Source organism: Pagrus pagrus (genome assembly GCF_965226575.1).
Source record: "Pagrus pagrus genome assembly, chromosome: 24".
In the NCBI taxonomy this organism is placed as follows: domain Eukaryota; kingdom Metazoa; phylum Chordata; class Actinopteri; order Spariformes; family Sparidae; genus Pagrus; species Pagrus pagrus.
This window is the reverse complement of record NC_140206.1, coordinates 2,148,640-2,168,887: the sequence shown is the minus strand read 5'-3', so window position 1 is coordinate 2,168,887 and position 20,248 is coordinate 2,148,640. Positions and strand designations below refer to the sequence as shown.

At 45.7% G+C, this 20,248-nt stretch overlaps 2 protein-coding genes across 2 annotated transcripts in view; both read right to left on the bottom strand.

Annotated features, from left to right (window-relative positions):
* The window catches only part of LOC311253452 (uncharacterized protein), a 298,131-nt gene that overhangs the window by 92,874 nt on the left and 185,009 nt on the right, over positions 1–20,248 (bottom strand). The window lies entirely within an intron of this gene.
* The window catches only part of LOC311252934 (NACHT, LRR and PYD domains-containing protein 3-like), a gene marked incomplete at its 3' end in the record, with an annotated part of 46,301 nt that continues 30,524 nt past the window's right edge, over positions 4,472–20,248 (bottom strand). The window contains exons 5-9 of the mRNA XM_084346598.1: positions 17,274–19,050; positions 14,269–14,442; positions 11,809–11,982; positions 5,155–5,201; positions 4,472–5,028 (exon numbers count right to left, since the gene is read on the bottom strand). Coding sequence (XP_084202724.1) covers positions 4,472–5,028; positions 5,155–5,201; positions 11,809–11,982; positions 14,269–14,442; positions 17,274–19,050 — 2,729 coding nt within the window. The remainder of the gene's footprint in view (positions 5,029–5,154; positions 5,202–11,808; positions 11,983–14,268; positions 14,443–17,273; positions 19,051–20,248) is intronic.

Sequence of the window (20,248 nt, the reverse complement as noted above, 5' to 3'; positions counted from 1 at the left end):
AAAGAGTCGAGGCTTTGCTGGATTTGTGGAAGGAAGATCTGGTGCAGTGCCAAAAGATGAACTTCATTGTCTGGATTCAGTGTTCCCTGATCTTACAGTGAAGTGAAGATCTGATAGAAGAGGTCCAGGGCATGTTCATCAACATCTCTCCACATCCTCTCTATTCTGTGTTTAGGACCAAATTGACACAGTGTTAATTTATGTGTGACATCTGCTAAAGAAGTACATTCATCTGGTCTGTTTGTTGTGTGAGCGTAGTTGCCAAACATTTATTTACGGCTGATTGTGGACGCTGCTGCCTGTGATGTGTGACTTCCTGTCGGTACCTCTGCTACACCTGCACTCTCCCCCCTTTATCAGACCGTACCCTTGATGGCAGCCCATACTGCTCGACAGCAGTGATGAAGCTCTGTCAGACCGGACCAGCTCCATTATTGCAGCCACAGTCAGGTAGACCACTAAACGACTGAGTCCATCCATCCCACCATGGACAACACATCTCCACCTGTCAGCAATGGTGAACACACAACAAAGCACAACTTTATTCTGAAACAACTCTGATGACATCTGTAGAAAGATCTCTGTTTATCTTCTAATATCACTGAGCTGATGAGCTTATGGCTGCCATCTATAGGCCATAAAGAGTTTGGGCCAGGACCAGAAGACTGCCGCCGCCTTAATACACGCAGCCTGAGACGTCTCATGTAGACTCCCTCTGCATCCACTCTGCGTAAAGACTCTTCAGTCTTGAGACTGAGGGGAGGAAAATAAAATCAACAACCAAACACTCACTGGCAACTTCATCACCAACACCTGTTCAATCTACTTGACCAGTACTGGAACAAAAATACCTGCGGAGTCACTTATTGTGAGGAAAGAGTGGCGTCATAATAAAAGACAATATAGTGAAGTGTGTCAAACTAAGACACTGCAGAAGCAGCACAGCCTCAACAACAACCAGAGTTCACTTCACTTTCTGAAAGAGAATAAACAAGTTGCTTCACCAAACTTCAGGATCGGATATGTTGATGCACGGCTGCTGGCTTCAAGTAAACTGCAAATAAAATGACTGATGCTTTGCAAATGGAAACGTACAGGAACATTATCTTAACATTAGCTCGGCTCGCTAATTTATAGTTCATATTTAAATAATAAATACATTAAAATACATTTAAATAATGCCCATATCATGATGCTCACTGGGAACATGCACACCTCCTGCATTCAGATCAGCACGCATTAGCTTGTAGCCGCTGTTTGGATGTCTTCTGTGGACTTCACTTATATATATAATATATATATATAATACGTCCAACTGCTCATTCACAGCTGAACAGAGGTCAGTCTTTGTGCACAAACAACACACATCAACATGGAGTAATGTTACACTGAACGTAACGCCCTTTCTGAGTGGATGAGAGCAGCTCATCAAGTGGAAACACATGAATTTAGTGTAAAAACCTTAAAGCGCTTTGTTTCATGCGTCTCCTGATGGTCCTCTTTGACACTCGAGCATCGCTGCAATTTGACAAGCTGGTGATCCACCAAGAACCTGATGGTCCAGAACTGCACTCGTCAAAGCCAAACGCCCTGGTCCCTGTGTGTGTTGGTCCCTGTGTGTGTTGGGCCTGTGTGGGTTGGTCCTGTGTGTGTTGGTCCCTGTGTGTGTTGGTCCCTGTGTGGGTTGGTCCTGTGTGTGTTGGTCCCTGTGTGTGTTGGTCCCTGTGTGTGTTGGTCCTGTGTGTGTTGGTCCTGTGTGTGTTGGTCCCTGTGTGTGTTGGTCCCTGTGTGTGTTGGTCCTGTGTGTATTGGTCCTGTGTGTGTTGGTCCCTGTGTGTGTTGGTCCTGTGTGTGTTGGGCCTGTGTGTGTTGGTCCTGTGTGTGTTGGTCCTGTGTGTATTGGTCCTGTGTGTGTTGGTCCTGTGTGTGTTGGTCCCTGTGTGTGTTGGTCCTGTGTGTGTTGGGCCTGTGTGTGTTGGGCCTGTGTGTGCTGGGCCTGTGTGTGTTGGTCCTGTGTGTGTTGGTCCCTGTGTGTGTTGGTCCTGTGTGTGTTGGTCCCTGTGTGTGTTGGTCCTGTGTGTGTTGGGCCTGTGTGGGTTGGTCCTGTGTGTGTTGGTCCTGTGTGTGTTGGTCCCTGTGTGTGTTGGTCCTGTGTGTGTTGGTCCTGTGTGTGTTGGTCCTGTGTGTGTTGGTCCCTGTGTGTGTTGGTCCCTGTGTGTGTTGGTCCTGTGTGTGTTGGTCCTGTGTGTGTTGGTCCCTGTGTGTGTTGGTCCTGTGTGTGTTGGTCCTGTGTGTGTTGGGCCTGTGTGTGTTGGGCCTGTGTGGGTTGGTCCCTGTGTGTGTTGGTCCTGTGTGTGTTGGTCCTGTGTGTGTTGGTCCCTGTGTGTGTTGGTCCTGTGTGTGTTGGTCCCTGTGTGTGTTGGTCCTGTGTGTGTTGGGCCTGTGTGGGTTGGTCCTGTGTGTGTTGGTCCTGTGTGTGTTGGTCCCTGTGTGTGTTGGTCCTGTGTGTGTTGGTCCTGTGTGTGTTGGTCCCTGTGTGTGTTGGTCCCTGTGTGTGTTGGTCCCTGTGTGTGTTGGTCCTGTGTGTGTTGGTCCCTGTGTGTGTTGGTCCTGTGTGTGTTGGTCCCTGTGTTTGTTGGTCCCTGTGTGGATTGGTCCTGTGTGTGTTGGTCCCTGTGTGTGTTGGTCCTGTGTGTGTTGGTCCTGTGTGTGTTGGTCCTGTGTTTGTTGGTCCCTGTGTGGATTGGTCCTGTGTGTGTTGGTCCTGTGTGTGTTGGTCCCTGTGTGTGTTGGTCCTGTGTGTGTTGGTCCTGTGTGTGTTGGTCCCTGTGTGTGTTGGTCCTGTGTGTATTGGTCCTGTGTGTGTTGGTCCTGTGTGTGTTGGTCCTGTGTGTGTTGGTCCCTGTGTGTGTTGGGCCTGTGTGTGTTGGTCCTGTGTGTGTTGGTCCTGTGTGTGTTGGTCCTGTGTGTGTTGGTTCATGTGTGTGTTGGTCCATGTGTGTGTTGGTCCTGTGTGAATTGGGCCTGTGTGTGTTGGGCCTGTGTGTGTTGGTCCTGTGTGTGTTGGGCCTGTGTGTGTTGGTCCTGTGTGTGTTGGTCCTGTGTGTGTTGGTCCATGTGTGTGTTGGTCCATGTGTGTGTTGGTCCTGTGTGTGTTGGGCCTGTGTGTGTTGGTCCCTGTGTGTGTTGGTCCTGTGTGTGTTGGTCCATGTGTGTGTTGGTCCTGTGTGTGTTGGTCCCTGTGTGTGTTGGTCCCTGTGTGTGTTGGTCAATATCTTGGTGGGAAAGTGCAGAAATAACTCAACAACTTCAACAAGCTCCTCTGCTCTACACGCTACATGCTCTGGGTCAGAGGGTTCTGCTTCCACACACTCTGCAGGCTCTAACATATCTCAGCAGCTCACTACAGAGTTCATGGGGATCCTCCATCAACGTAGCCGCCATGTTTTCAAAGACTTCTTCTTCTTCTTCCGGTTTCAAGACTTCAGACCAAAGCAATGGATTAGACTAGATTCAGTAAGCCCCGCCCACTGACTTTGATGGGCGAGTTTGACAGATGAAATAAATTCATGAAGCACTGCAGCACAGGACCATGAAATAATTCATTAAATAGTGAAATAATTATGTTTTTTTACATGAAATGAATTGGTATTTTAATGAATTAATGACACATTTAATTAATTATTTAATGGTGTATTTATTTATTTAATTACGACACTTTTAGTCCTGCATAGTTTAGGTGCTGGGGTTGTGTTATTTTAGTTTACCGTGTTAGTTTGGGCCGGAGGTTACCGCTGGTTCAGTTCTTCCTTTTCTTTGTTTTAGGACCAGTCTTCATCAAGGTGGTTCAGGGGGAGACGCGGGGAACGACGGCCCACTGCCTGGTTGGTCCAGCGTCTTCCCATCTTTTGTTCCTTTCAGCCCCTTTTTGTTTGTTCCTGGGTTTCTTTTGGGAATAATTTGAATGATGTAATAAAAGCTGTGAGTTAACTATGAACCTTGTGTCTGGTGTCCTTCACATGTTGCATCCTCCAGCCCCTTCTGAGCCTCAGCTCTGACTTTTATGAACGGAGGCCGTAACACTCACAGAAACATTATGAAAGCAGCTAATTCAACATCCTGCTGCACGACTGCTGACTCAGACCAGAAGGAGACGCACGTTACGCCTGTTTTAAAGTCTTTACAGCGGCTGCCTGTTAAAGTCCTTCTGTGAGTCACCAGCTTCATGCTGACGACTGTCAAATACAACAAGTGCAGAACAAAGTGAAGTGATGTCTCAGTTTTAATGTGCAGAACAGAATCATTGATGAGGAGGAAACCATCAATCTTTACAATCAGTTTGAATCATTTTGTACAAAGTTCACTGATGAATTTATTACAAGAAGCTGAAAGATTGATGTGACTGTGATCCTGTACAGACTCAACTGTTCAGCACTGACAATGTTTCTGTGACAGGAGGAGACTCTGCAGACTAAACACCACACAGACACACTGAGGAACCAGGACTGAAGAACCCAAATCCAGGATAAAGAGGTTCAGTGAATGTGGTGCTGAAGGTGTGGAGGTGGATCAGTGAGTCAGAGGAGACTCTGTAGAAGGACAGAGTGCCAGCAGGACAGTCCACATACACTGCTACTCTACCAGAGGAGGAGGAGGAGGAGGAGGAGGAGGAGGAGGAGGAGGAGGAGATGTTTGTGTGTCTGTTATTGTGACAGACAGAGTAACGACCATTAAAGCACCACAGACTCCAGGACTGATCATTCGCTCCAAACACACAGTCACTGTCTCCTCTCCTGCTGATTCTTCTGTAACTCACTGATATAGAAACATCTCCTCTCCACTCGACCTCCCAGTAACAGCGACCAGTCAGACCAGTTCTACACAGCAGCTGAGGATACCAGGTCTCAAACCTCTCTGGATGATCAGGATATGACTGATCCTCCTCCACACGTGTCATCTTCCTGTTGTTGTCAGACAGTTTGATGTATCTGCTGACTGTGTTTGTGTCGACTGTGAGCTCACAGGAATCTGATGGAGAGAAAAAGACACAACACAGCTGCAGTTATTAATGTATCGTCAGTGTGGTGATGACATCACAGATGTGACTGAGTGATGTCACAGTGTGCAGCTGAATCAAAGTAAAAACACACTCACACTTCCTCAGACCTGGTGTCAACCATCGGACTCCAGCAGGCTCCACCCTGAAAGGAGGAGGGGGGTCAGAGCAGCACATCCTCTTTCAGCATGCAGACATGGACATGACATGACTCATACACAGAAACACAACATGTCCATCAGGCCTGCTTCTCCCTGTTCTCCTGAACCTCTTCACCTCTGCCACTCTCCTCACACACTGAGAGCCACAGGATGTTGGTGTGTGTGAAAGAGGACGACAACATGTGAGGACACACACAAACCTCTTTTTGGATTCATGACTTCATCTTTATGTTATTGGATGTTGCTGCTGTTTCCTGTGGGCGACCTTACGCTTGCTGTCTGATCCAATGTCAGCTCGTGCTCATGTTTGTATATTACAGGACTTTTGGATTTGGACGTCAGAACTTTTGAGGTCAGATTCCTGTTTGAAGCTTCCAGGGCTTTTCTGAATCTCACCTGCACAGTCTGCTTTTTGTTCTCGCTGTGTTTCTGCTGCTTTATTATGGGACAACAAGCCCAAGACAACATGAGGAGAACTCTACATGTTATTAACCATATTCTAAAAAAGAAGAAATGTGCAGCCTTAATAAGCCTCGATGCAGAAAAGGCTTCTGATAGCGTAAGTTGGACTTTTCTATATCAGGTACTTGAAAAACTCGGACTTAATGACAAAGCTGTCAGACGTATTAAAACACTTTACCAAAACCCGACCGCAAGGACAAGAATAAACGGCAGTCTGACTGAGAGCACAGCTTCAGGACCATCTACTAGACAGGGCTGCTGTCTCTCTCCAACCTTGTTTGCAGTCTTCATAGAGCCCCTGAGATCTTAAAGGAGTAGAGGTCGGGGGAGAGGAACACACCATTGGACTTTTTGCTGATGATGTGGTCTGTTTTTTAGAGGACCCAGACACATGCATCCCCATACTAATCAACCAACCAGAGATGTTTGGCTTTTGTTCTGGATACAAGCTTAAATTGACCAAAACACAGATCCTAACATTCAACTACTCCCCATCCAAAATCATACAACAAAAACATAATCTGAACTGGAGAGCAACAACAATGAAATATCTTGGGGTCACTTCAACACAAAACACTGATGATTTATATGAAGCTAATTACGTCAAACTGGAGAAGGAAATTAAGAGCAACTTGGACAGGTGGGCTATCCTTCCATCAGACATCGGTTCACGAATAGAGACCATAAAAATGAGCGTTCTACCCCGACTTCTTTACCTGTTTCAGTCACTACCCATTGAGATACCCGAAAAACCATTCAGACTGTGGGACAAAACCATTTCCAGGTTTATATGGAATGGTCACAGACCGAGAATCAATCTGAAACATTACGGATTGGAAAGGATAAGGGGGGTTTGGCACTGCCAAACCTTCAGGGATATTTTCATGCTGCACAAGTTAGACATGTAATCTGTTGGTGTGACAAAGATTATGTAGCCAAATGGAAGAATTTAGAAAAATCAGCCGTGTTGGAGAAGCTGTGGAGATGTAAATGTGAACCATTCACACGTGTTCTGGCCTAAGATCGCAAAATTTTGGGAAGATGTTCATTTAGTTATGGGCAGAGTTTTGGGTTATGGTGTATCCAAGTCTTGTACATTATTATATCTTGGCGTCATTACAGGAAATGTTGTGTTGAAAGATGATAGATACATATTGAAAATTATGTGAGTAGCCTGTAAAAAGGCAATTACAAGAAAATGGTACAAGACAGACCCCGTCACAGGAAGACTGGATGGAAGTTATGGACGAAATACATATTATGGAACAACTGACTTATAAAATAAGGACTCAAGAGGATCAATGCTGCCGGAAGTGGGAGAAATGGACTGAATACATAAAAACGACAGGACCAGGACCGTCACACTGACATTAAAAAAGGATCAAACTGTAGAAGCATGGTGATCCATCCTGTTCTTTTTCAGATCTTTGTTTTTTATTTGTCCCCCCCACCCCCCGTTAGTTATTTGAAAGCTTTTATTTTGAAGCAGCTAAATCAGGAAACACTGGATTTCCACCAGCAGAACCTGAACACGAGTCCAGAACAGCTGAAAGTGAAGCTGAGTCACCAGCTACGAGCCGGGCTGAAGTACATTACAACAGCATTAAACCAGAGGTCCACCAGCTACTGTAGAGAGCTGCAGCTCTGCACAGGTCACATATCATGTTAATCAATGGAGCAGATGATTGATCACTGAATGTTTTCTTTTCTTTTGTCATTTGATTTTGGTGACGTGCAAAACACCGAAGCTTTCCTGCCCCTGCAGGCTGTTATAATGAGAACTACCCAAAACAGCCCAAACTCAGCTGGAGCAGCAGTTTCCTCATGACAGGAGCCAAGACGGCACCACTGACCCATCTTAAATTCATCTATGCACTGCTGCTGTTATGGTGATGTGACAGGAATGTTCCACCTTGTGTCATCTAGGGGTTTCACCGAATAATCGAATATTCGACTATTCGACTATCAAAACCACTATTCGACGCTGTGCGTGATAGTCGAGTATTCGTCTTTTCCTTGTTTTTCTTTTTTTCAAAAGCCCGGTGCTGTAATAAAGCGGTACCGCAGATATGCAGCTGGGGGCATGTGAGACTAGTGCAGTGTGTGTGTGTGCGTGCGTGTGAGTGATGTCAGCACGCCAAGGAAAATGGCGCCAAGCAGCAGACAGGAGACGAAAAAAAAGAGAAAGGAGACTGAAAGTAAAATGGCTGAGGCGGCTCTCAATACTCACCTGCAAGTGTCTAAGGTCTGGAAATACTTTACCAAAACAGATAAACCGTTAGCTGCAATATATGTAAGGCTACTCTAAATTACCATGGCAGTACGTCTACAATGCATAACCATTTGAAGCTACACCCGGCCGGGGCTAGCGGCAGCAGCGGCAACGTTAGCGGAGAGAAGCACCAACAACAGACAACAATGAGAGACTTCTCCACACGCCAGATATCCGACCAAAGAAAAAGGAAAATAACTGGTCTGTTGGTGAATTTCATCGTGAAGGATATGCGACCGCTTGCTGCGGTGTCTGGAAATGGCTTTAAGGACATTATCCATTTTTTCGAGCCGGGTTACGTTATCCCGTCCCATAGGACACTGTGGAGCAACATCACACACCAGTATGATGAATTGCGAGCGAAATTAGCAACTGAAATGAAAGATCAGAGTGTTTCACTCACTACGGACCTATGGACATCTCCAACCATGGAGGCATACATCACGGTGACAGCGCATTATCTCACCGACACCTGGGAGCTGAAGGCAAAAGTCCTCCGCACCTGCGCAATGCCAGAGCGGCACACCGCTGTTAACATTGCTCAGGGACTGACGGACACAATCAGTCAGTGGGGCCTGACGGTGTTCTGCGTTATACATGACAATGCTAGCAGCATGACACTGGCGATGAGTCTGTGTGAAGATTTCAACCACGACCTCGGCTGCACTGGACACACATTACAGTTGGCGATAAAGGCGGGGCTGGATTTAGCTGAAGTGGCAAAAACCACAGATGCGGCGAGGCGTGTGGTCAGCCACTTTCGCCACTCGGCTGTGGCAACGAGTGCTCTGACGCAGCGACAGGCCCAGCTTAATATGAAAGAGAAAAGGCTCCAGAACGAGGCTGGAATTCTACCTTTACATGCTGGAGCGACTTAACGAGCAGCGCATCCCTGTCCAAGCCGTACTCGAAGATGAGACTGTCACTAAATCCACCGCCAGAAAAGCCCCGTCAATGAGAGCCTCGCAATGGGAACTAATCCAGCAGCTACTGCCTGTGCTGAGACCGCTGGCAAAGGCAACTACGATCATGTGTGGGGAAATGCACGTCGGGCTCTCATTTATCTACCCCGTTATCCTCAAACTGGTGAATGTGGTGCTTAAAGTTGAAGAGTCGGATGTAACAGCAACTCGCAACTTTAAGAACACGGTACTAAAACAGCTGAAAACCAGGTTCAAGTTGGACACTGAGGACGACTTGGCGGGATCGGTTCCTATCACTGCCTGCATCCTGGATCCCAGATTTAAAGATCTCCGATTCCTTCCAGAGAACACCAGAGCGGAGGTTAAAAGCCACCTGATTCAGCTACTGCGAGATGTACCTGTAGCTACAGGTAAATATTATTTATTAATTTGAGAGAGAGAGAGAGAGAGAGAGAGAGAGAGAGAGAGAGAGAGAGAGATACTGTGGTGTGCGTGCGTATGTGAGGTCACGTCTGTGCTTTAATATATTTGCAAAATTGAAAATAGCTAAACTTAAATTCACTGAAACCCTGGACTCAAACACGACCGGCACTCTGGCTGTGATTTTATTTGCAGGTGCCGATGACGCCGCAGCAGACAGCGACGTGGGCAAAATCGGAGAGGAGCCCAGGAGTAAAAAAACAAGACTGGAAAGTGATTACGACGAACTACACCAGTAAAAAAAAAAAGGGCTGGCAGCACCTGTCCAGAGGATGTTGAAGAATATTTCCATCTGCCCCGCATCTCCACCACGAGCAACCCCCTGGAGTGGTGGGCCCGCAAAGAGAAGCAGTTCCCCCGCCTGGCAAAGCTGGCCAGAATCTACCTGGCTGTCCCCGCTTCAAGCACCCCAAGTGAGAGAGTTTTCTCCCTGGCTGGGAACACGATTACCCGTCAGAGAGCAAGTTTGCACCCAGCTCATGTGGATGCCCTTGTTTTCTTGAACGCAAACCAGGAGCGCAAGAATTGGATTATTGAAGAGGAGGACTTTGACGAGAGCGAATAACTGTTAAGCAGGCACAGGCTGATAGCCCACTGGATTACAGTATGTTGCTTTTTTTTTTGCACTTTTCGTTATGACGTTGCACAGTGGTGGTGAGTAGGCTAAGTTTTGTTTAACACATTTAAAGCCTATATTTTCTGTTAATTCTGAATATCAATTTGGATAAAATGTGTTATTTCAATAAACAACGTCTGTAAACTTTATGTAACCTGTGGACATTTTTATGTTTAATAGCGAGATTGCTACATTTGTTTCACAATTTACATGCAATGTTGATCTTAAAGGATAACTACCGTTTTTTACAACCTGGACTTTATTTCTAGCATAAAATATGATCATTTACTCACCCAGATAACTTTGGTGTCATTTGAAGTCGTTCGGACGAAATTAGATCCAGTGTAGCGCCGATATGTCCATATAATGCGAGTGACGGGGCACCGACACACAGCCTCTATATAACACATTATCTGCCACGAAACTAGTTCATTTCAGCAATATTTTGTCATGATACGCTCGTGCTATTCCCCTCTGAGTCCGGGCTTGTCTGTTATCAACATCCGGGGTCAAACTAGCAGTAGCAGCTACAGGTAAACAAGCCGGGCTGTCACGGGTGCGCGCACAGCTCAGAGACGACATCTTCCAGGTCAGAGGTAGTAGCTCAACCTACAGACCCCGGATGTTGATAACAGGCAAGAGGCAGACTCAGAGGGGAATAGCACGAGTGTATCATAACAAAATATTGGTGAAATGAACTAGTTTCATGGCAGATAATGCTCATAGAGGCTGCGCTTCGGTGCCCCGATCACTCGCATTATATGGATATAGCGGCGATCCACTGGATCTAATTTCGTCCGAACGACACCAAATGACACCAAAGTTATCTGGGTGAGTAAATGATCGTATTTTATGCTAGAAATAAGGTCCAGGTTGTAAAAACAGTATTTATGTGTTTTCATGGTCATTAAGAGAGGCAAACTCAGTGAGGAGGGTTAGGTCTGGCAGCAGCGGTGCCGCATGGATTAAAAAAACAAACAAACAAACAAACAAAAAAAACAGGCGAATATTTGACTATTAGTCGACTTTTGGGAAGTATTCGTCGAATACTAAAATGCAGTATTCGTCAATGCCCTAGTGTCATCTAACGTTGTTATTGGACTGTTTTATATCTTCTGTTCACTTTAAACTGACGCCACAGACAGTTGCTACAGTCTGTAAATGTTTCACACTGAGGCACAGACACACTGTCAGTGATGATCTAGGATGCAGTTACTCCAGTGTTGATAAAGATCCATGTCAGAACCATTTTAAGTTCAAAGTCAAGCACTTTGGCAGAAACACTGATTCTCCAGTTCAGGGAAAGAGTTTCTATGACATTCAGTGATTAAGTTCATTTATGTGTCACAGAAATCTTTTGAATTTGAGGTTCAGTATTTTCTGATCAGACGTCTGACACAGAGGGTCTATTGTTATTATTAATATCATAACACAGCAGTGACGTGGTGGAAATTAGATTTAATGTTAATGTTTTGATAACCCTCTGCAATCAGTGTGGAGTGTGAAGGAGTTTGGATGACGGTTCATCAAGCAGCAAAACCAGAGGCCAACAAATCAAACAGGCACATTTTGAACAGGCGCTAAACTAGTCTGAAAAAAGAGGTGTAACTTTAGTGTTTGTGCCAAGACTCTCCTGGTCGCTGATCTTCATCTCTTCTTCTCATCTTCCTCTCTTCACTTGTAACTCTTGGCTTCCTGCCATGCTGCCTTTTCTCCTGAACTGAACTGAACAGCTGGAGGTGGAGTGAACGAAGCAGACCTCCCGACACTGAACCATCTACAGTGGAGATACAGAGTCTCACACTGACTGTCTGTGGCTGCAGCAGGACTCTTCATACCTGAGAGTGTCCAGTCTCCAGCCTGGATCCTCCAGTCGAGCAGACAGCAGCTTCACTCCTGAGTCTCCTGGATGATTGTAGCTCAGGTCCAGCTCTCTCAGATGGGAGGGGTTGGAGTCCAGAGCTGAGGCCAGAGAAGTACAGCCTTCCTCTGTGATCAGACAGCCTGACAGCCTGCAGACACACAAAACAACACACATCACAGATCAGCTGAGGGTCCTGATGATTCAGTGCACATCTGTGTTTAAGGGTTTAACCTTTATTATATTCATCATCTTAGTTTTCACTAATTTACTGATCAGCACTAAACACAGAGTATAACTGAAGCTGATGGAAATGCCATTAGTTTTGCAAATATTTGGTCATGAACCAACATATTGTACAGATTAAAATGATGACCTGATGATGGAGGATCACCAAAGTAATTACAGTTCATCCTGAGGGGAGCATGAATGTCTGAACCAAACCTCATGGCAATCCATCCAATGGTTGTTGAGATTAGTAAGTCGGGACTAAAGTGCAGAATAGACTGACAGACCCACGGCGGCGGAGCTGATCCGTAGCACTCTAGTCTATGTGTTAACTTCCACCAGGTCCGCTGCGCCGCGTGTCTGCTGCGTCCCAGCTCCGGCAGTCCGCAGCCCTGCGGAGCAGATACGCAGGACTTCTATTCCCCCCATATTCCACTGGATACGGTACGGCTGCGTTACGGCTCCTCCACGGCGGCGGAGCTGATCCGTAACACTTTAGTCTATGTGTTAATTTCCACCAGGTCCGCTGCGCTGCGTGTCTGCTGCGTGCCAGCTCCGGCAGTCCGCAGCCCTGCGGAGCAGATACGCAGGACTTCTATTCTGGCGGACGCCGCATCACAACGCAGCAATTCAGCCGAATTTAGCACAGAGCAGACAGGAAGTCAGACACGAAACAACAACAAGAAATCCGGTTGATTTTCAAAATAAAACTATCCGTGTTGATACAAACACAAAAACCTCAAAAAAGAGCCAAAACAAGCTCTTCTTCTAATCCGTCGGTCGGGAACACTTCGTGTTGTTGTGTTTATAACACATACATATAACTGCGTTCGTGTGTGATAATGTAATTATCGCGGGAATTCCTCGGTTTCGTTTCTCCAGCTGATCGGCGGAGCTGCGCCGTAGCGGACTCAAAACGCAACTGGTGGGGGTTGCCGGACGAGGACGACGGAGCACAATCGTACCGGAGCCGTAACGCAGCCGTACCGTATCCAGTGGAATCTGCGGGTTCTGGCGGACGCCGCAACAAAACGCAGCAATTCAGCCGAATTTAGCACAGAGCAGACAGGAAGTCAGACACGAAACAACAACAAGAAATCCGGTTGATTTTCAAAATAAAACACTCCGTGTTGATACAAACACAAAAACCTCAAAAAAGAGACAAATACAAGCTCTTCTTCTAATCCGTCGGTCGGGAACACTTCGTGTTGTTGTGTTTATAACACATACATATAACTGCGGTCGTGTGTGATTATGTAATTATCGCGGGAATTCCTCGGTTTCGTTTCTCCAGCTGATCGGCGGAGCTGCGCCGTAGCGGACTCAAAACGCAACTGGTGGGGGTTGCCGGACGAGGACGACGGAGCACAATCGTACCGGAGCCGTAACGCAGCTGTACCGTATCCAGTGGAAACTGCGGGTGACTCTCTAAAGACTTCACACCAGTGCAATAAACCCCCACTACCACCACTCACTAGGGCATTAACAGAAAAGCCGATTTGTCGACGCGTCAGTGCCGCAAGTCGACGACCCCTGAGAGCGGTCGACAAGTCGTGTTTTTTTTTGTTTTTTTTTTGGGCCGTGAACAGTGACAACGAATTTGTCTTCAAAATAAGAGCTTTGCATTGCACCCCATTGGAATTTAGAACTGGGTTCTTAGTGGGGGGCTTTTAATTTGAAAGTAGCGAGCCAGCAGCTACTAGCTGTTTGGTTGTGTCCGTTAGCTGTCAGCTACAGAGACCGAGGAGACGCTAGCATCTCTCGGATCTCAGCGGCTTTCCAGTTGCTCATCTTGACATCCGCGGCTGAAGTGATGGACTGATTGCTGTGATCAGCTGTTTCCTGGTTTTAAAACTCTCCGGCTGTGGGCCAGACACACATCCCATGTATGGAGGTGTTCCTCCGCTGTGTCAATGTGATGACGTCATCAAACAACTTGTCGACTCGACTTTATTGACAGATAAGTCGACTTGAAAAAATCTGAAGTCATTAATGCCCTACCACTCACACACATACTCACTTGTGTACATATAACCTACATACTTGAATCTTGTGTCTATTTATCTTGTTGTATATTTCACTATTTTTATCTATTTTGTTTGGAAATGTTGAGTCTCTTAAATAAATTGAATAATATTAAGCGTATGATCAAGATCTGCTCCAATTGTAAAGTTACATGAAATAATGAAATAAAGTAATGAATCCTGACCTGAGAGTTTCAAGGACACAGTGTGAACTCTTCAGTTCAGCAGAAAGTAGCTTCAGTCCTGAATCCTGCAGGTTGTTGTTACTCAGGTCCAGCTCTCTCAGACTAGAGGACTGGGAGCTGAGAACTGAGGACAGTGCTTCACAGCTCCTCTCTGAGAGGTTACAGCCACTGAACCTGGAGAGAAAAAAAAGAAGACAGAAAACATGGTAAATGTTGAGTTTTGGTGATGCAGTATCAGGTTTTCCAAAACTTTTATTCCGGTGACGCATAAAAAAAAAAAGTATTTATTGGCCTTTTCATAGCTTCATATTAGGAGGATTATTTATTTAGGACATTTTTTCATCTACGTAACATTGCAAAAATCAGGCCCATCCTGTCTCAAAAAGACGCAGAAAAGCTAGTCCATGCATTTGTTACTTCCAGACTGGACTATTGTAATTCTCTATTATCAGGCTGCCCTAACAAGTCTCTAAAGAGTCTCCAGCTGGTCCAGAATGCTGCAGCACGTGTACTGACAGGAACTAAGAAAAGAGATCATATTACTCCTGTATTGGCCTCTCTGCACTGGCTCCCTGTAAAATCAAGAATAGAGTTTAAAATCCTTCTCCTCACTTACAAAGCTGTTAATGGTCAGGCACCATCATATCTCCAGGAGCTCATATTACCCTATCACCCAACTAGAGCATCACGCTCCCAGAACGCAGGATTACTTGTAGTTCCTAAAATCTCCAAAAGCAGAATGGGAGCCAGAGCCTTCAGCTATCAAGCTCCTCTTCTGTGGAACCATCTTCCTGTTTTGGTCCGGGAGGCGGACACCCTCTCTACCTTTAAGAGTAGACTTAAGACCTTCCTCTTCGATAGAGCTTATAGTTAGGGCTGGGCCAGGACAGGCCCAGGCCTGTCCTGGACCAGCTCTTAGTTATGCTGCTATAGGCCTAGTCCGGGGGACAATGACACACTGAGCTTCTCTCTCCTCCCCTCCCCTCCATCTGTATACATTATGCCTGTATACATGCCCCATCTCTGCATGTCACTGACTTCACTTCTTCCCCGGAGTCCTTGTGCTTTCTAGTCCTACAGGCTCCCATGGATCCTGGCCGCGCCCGGGTCGTGGATCGTGGATGCGCCCACTGCTGTGGCCCTGCCTGATCGTGGATGCGCCTACTGCTATGGCCCTGCCTGATCGTGGATGCGCCTACTGCCATGACCCTGCCCGACACCCACCACTACTGTTGCTAATATTAGTCATATCTCTGTTACATACGTTCCACTACTATTATCGTAATGCATTACTACATACTATCCTTACCGTTAACCACTACTACTGTTATCACTAGTAATCACATTTCCATGTGCATTTCATTGTTGTTGCTGTGATGCCTCTTTATGTACTTTCATTCCTGTCAACCATCCATTATAATTGTATACATTGTGATCTCGTTGATCTGCTCTGTACATGCGACATCTATTGCACGTCTGTCCGTCCTGGGAGAGGGATCCCTCCTCTGTGGCTCTCCCTGAGGTTTCTTCCACATTTTTTTTTCCCTGTTAAAAGGGCTTTTTTTTGGGGGGGGCAAGTTTTTCCTCACTCGAATCGAGGGTCGAAGGACAGAGGGTGTCGTCTCTGTACAGATTGTAAAGCCCTCTGAGGCAAACTGTGATTTGTGAATTTGGGCTATACAAATCAAATTTGATTTGATTTGATTTGACTTGACAGCTCACAGATATGACAGGAAATGGGGATGAGAGAGGGGGGATGACACGCAGCAAAGGACCAGAGGTCAAACTTGAAACCTGGGCCGCTGCAGTGAAGACAAAGCCTCTGTACATGGGACGCATGCTCTACCAACTGAGCTACAGGAGCACCCCAGGGGGTCCCACTTTTTAAAAATGATAACAATGCGACCCAATTCACAATAGGCCTAATAAACTTGAAAAGAGCAGATCTGTGCATAAATTACCATTCCAAACTATTTATCCACGTCCACTTATATTGTCTTCAATACACCAGCCATTTCAAAAGAGATTAATCTAAATATGTCTAAATGTTTTGTCACATGATCACTGTAAGTCCTACAAGCAAGTGGGCGTTCTGCTGTGAATCAGTGAAATGATGAACTCAAACAGAATGTGTGTCTCAGTGTGACGCTGTCCATCTCACTGAGATGGAGCAGAGATGGACTGATAGACAGATGGAACATGTCACTTCATAGGGTTTCTTGACCTGCTGCTTTTTGTGGTTGTGAATAAAACATTGGGCCTAAAGTCCATTTCTCCCCACCATTGTAGCAGTCCACAGGATGGACCCACCAGAGTAGGACCGTCTCTGTGCTCGAGGCACTGGATACCAACAAGCTCCCCATGTGGCTCAAAGGTGTACTGCAGATAGAGATCTTAAATTAAAGACTATGAACGAAAGTCTGCAAATATATTTGGCAACCCAAATAAAATCCTCTCTGGGAATGACTGGTATATATAATCTCTTGTTCCAGTGCTGTTCAGTTCAAAGTATGTTGTCAGCGTGACAATGAATGAAGATTGAATTGAGAATAAACAGACATCCAGGGATCAAAGTCATATGATGTCAAACATAAATGAGGTTCTCCATCCTCATTGTTCTTGTTGTGCAGGAGCTGAATTAATGAAAGGTACATTGAATGAAAACAAGTTTGATAGCAAAACAATCTACCAGAAATATATAAATGATTTCACAACAAACAGTAACATGATCTGACCTCAAACTTTCCAGATTGCAGTGTGAACTCTTCAGTCCAGCCAACAGCTCCTCCACTCCTGAATCCTGCAGGTTGTTGTAACTCAGGTCCAGCTCTCTCAGACTAGAGGACTGGGAGCTGAGAACTGAGGACAGAGCTTCACAGCTTCCCTCTGAGAGGTTACAGCCACTCAGTCTGGATAAAGAATAATGAGCAGAACAAGAAAATTATTTCTATTTGGGTCAATAACAGCACATTTACTGCATTCTGAAGAAACTTCTCCACACTTACAGAGCTTTGTTGGAGGCTTTGACCACTGGCAGCAGCCTCAGAAGAGCCTCCTCTGAAGCAGAGTATTTCTTCAGGTCAAACACGTCAAGATCTTCTCCTGATGACAGTAAGATGAAGACCAGAGCTGACCACTGAGCAGGAGACAGTTTATCTGTGGAGAGACTTCCTGATGTCAGGTGCTGTTGGATCTCCTCCACTAGAGAACGATCGTTCAGTTCATTCAGACAGTGGAACAGATTGATGCTTCTCTCTGCAGGCAGATTCTCTTCAAACTTATTCTTGATGTAACCGACTGTTTCCTGATCGGTCTGTGAGCTACTTCCTGTCCGTGTCTGCAGACCTCGGAGGAGAGTCTGATTGGTCTGCAGTGAAAGACCCAGGAGGAAGCGGAGGAACAAGTCCAGGTGTCCATTTGGACTCTGTAAGGCCTGGTCCACAGCACTCTGGTAGAGACGTGTCTCTGCAGATTGACGGTCTGTTGTTTGTTCTGTTGCCAGCAGATTGGCGCCAGAGTTGATGAACGTCAGATGGACATGAAGAGCAGCCAGAAACTCCTGAACACTCAGATGGATGAAGCAGAACATCTTGTCCTGGTACAGTCCACTCTCCTCTTTAAAGATCTGTGTGAACACTCCTGAGTACACTGAGGCTGCTCTGATATCGATGCCACACTCTGTCAGGTCTGATTCATAGAAGATCAGGTTGCCGCTCTGCAGCTGATCAAAAGCCAGTTTTCCCAGAGACTCAATCATATTCCTGTTCTCTGGAGTCCAGTGTGGATCTGTCTCAGCTCCTCCATCATACTTGACCTTCTTCACTTTGGACTGAACCACCAGGAAGTGAATGTACATCTCAGTCAGGGTCTTGGGCAGCTCTCCTCGCTCTCTGGTCTTCAACACATCCTCCAGAACTGTAGCAGTGATCCAGCAGAAGACTGGGATGTGGCACATGATATGGAGGCTTCGTGATGTCTTGATGTGGGAGATGATTCTGCTGGCCTGCTCCTCATCTCTGAATCTCTTCTTGAAGTACTCCTCCTTCTGTGGGTCAGTGAACCCTCTGACCTCTGTCACCATGTCAACACAGTCAGGAGGGATCTGATTGGCTGCTGCAGGTCGTGTGGTTATCCAGAGGCGAGCAGAGGGAAGCAGTTTCCCCCTGATGAGGTTTGTCAGCAGCACATCCACTGAGGTGGACTTTGTAACATCAGTCAGGATTTTCGTGTTGTGGAAGTCCAGAGGAAGTCGACACTCATCCAGACCGTCAAAGATGAACACAACCTGGAAGTCTTCAAAGCTGCAGATTTCTTTGGTTTCAGAGAAGTAGTGATGAACAAGCTCCACCAAGCTGAACTTTTCCTCTTTCAGTACATTCAGCTCTCTGAAGGTGAATGGAAATGTGAACTGTATGTCCTGGTTGGCTTTGTCTTCAGCCCAGTCCAGAGTGACCTTCTGTGTTAAGACTGTTTTCCCGATGCCAGCCACTCCCTTTGTCATCATTCTTCTGATTGGTTTGTCTCTTCCAGGTGAGGCTTTAAAGATGTCTTCTCGTCTGACTGTTGTTTCTGGTCTGTCTGGTTTCCTGGATGCAGTTTCAATCTGTCTGACCTCATGTTCATCATTGACCTCTGCAGTCCCTCCCTCTGTGATGTAGAGCTCTGTGTAGATCTGATTCAGAAGGGTTGGGTTTCCTGCTTTAGCGATCCCCTCAAACACACACTGGAACTTCTTCTGAAGGTTAGATTTGAGTTTACGTTGACAAACTCCAGAATGACTTCCTGAATAAAACACACAACAAAGATCATCAGGGTGGCAGTTCGTGTGTCGGGATGAGACAGTTTTGTATTTATACTGACTTTTTTTTGACAGTCGTTATAACTTGACTCTGATGTTTGGGATCACAGAGCGGGTAAACAAAGAGTTGGGTTGATGTTGAGATATGTTGGAACTCTGAACATCTTTACTCTTCTTACATTATTTGTTCATTCACTTAAAGGAGACACTAGTTTACTGTACTGAATGTGTTCGGCCTGCAGATCCTTTAAATAACTGTAGCTCAGAGGTTTTTAAAGTCTCAGTCTGTTGGCCTCCCCTGCTTAGTTTGGCTTAATTCCTGGATGTCTATGACATCATCATGTTATTCAATTCAAGAGACATTCAACAATCGAGCAAAAATGTCCTGTTTTTATTTATGTTGTCTGACATGAATTCAAACATCAACAAATAGACAGCAAAGTGAGAAAACAGTAACCGATTCCCCCAAACGACTGTAACTCTGGACTCTTTAACCAAATCACACAGATTTATCATATTCTTTGTGAAGTCCTTTTGATAACTAAGACAATAACTACTGTCATATGTTTCACCTCCATTCACTGAGCCTCTCCTCAACTGTTCAGAGCCTCCCTGAGAAGATCCACCTCTCACTTTGAAGCCTCTGCTGTAGCTCATATGATTGTCTCCTCTAGTCCGGTGACACAGATCCTACAAAATTAATAAAATCCGTCCTTCCTGTTTCTCGTCCCGCTGTGTTCTCTACTATTAACTACTCTCTCAGTGCTGGTTCAATAACCAGCTATTCAGAAAAAGGCCAGTGTTCAGACACCTTTAAAGCAAAGTCTTGACCAGCCCTTTCACACAGTTATAGACCAAAGTCAAAGATTAACTTTTATTCAAAATCCTGGAAAAAAATGTCCCAGACCAAATCCTGAAGTTGGTTGATGAAGTTTTTCTATCTTTGCTTTCACTCAGTTATACTTGAGTCACACTACACTTGGTCTTTCAGGGCTTCCATACAAACCAGAGAAAACAGCAGCTTTACCTTCAGTCTGAGAGGAGGACGCTCCTCTGCTCTCTGAAGCTCCTCCAGCATCTTTCACATCCACTGACACAGAGAGAAAGAGACATGGTGTGATATTGTTTCAGTTTAACTTCATATTTGTTTTTTTAAACGTGCCTGTGTTACGTACTGTAGGT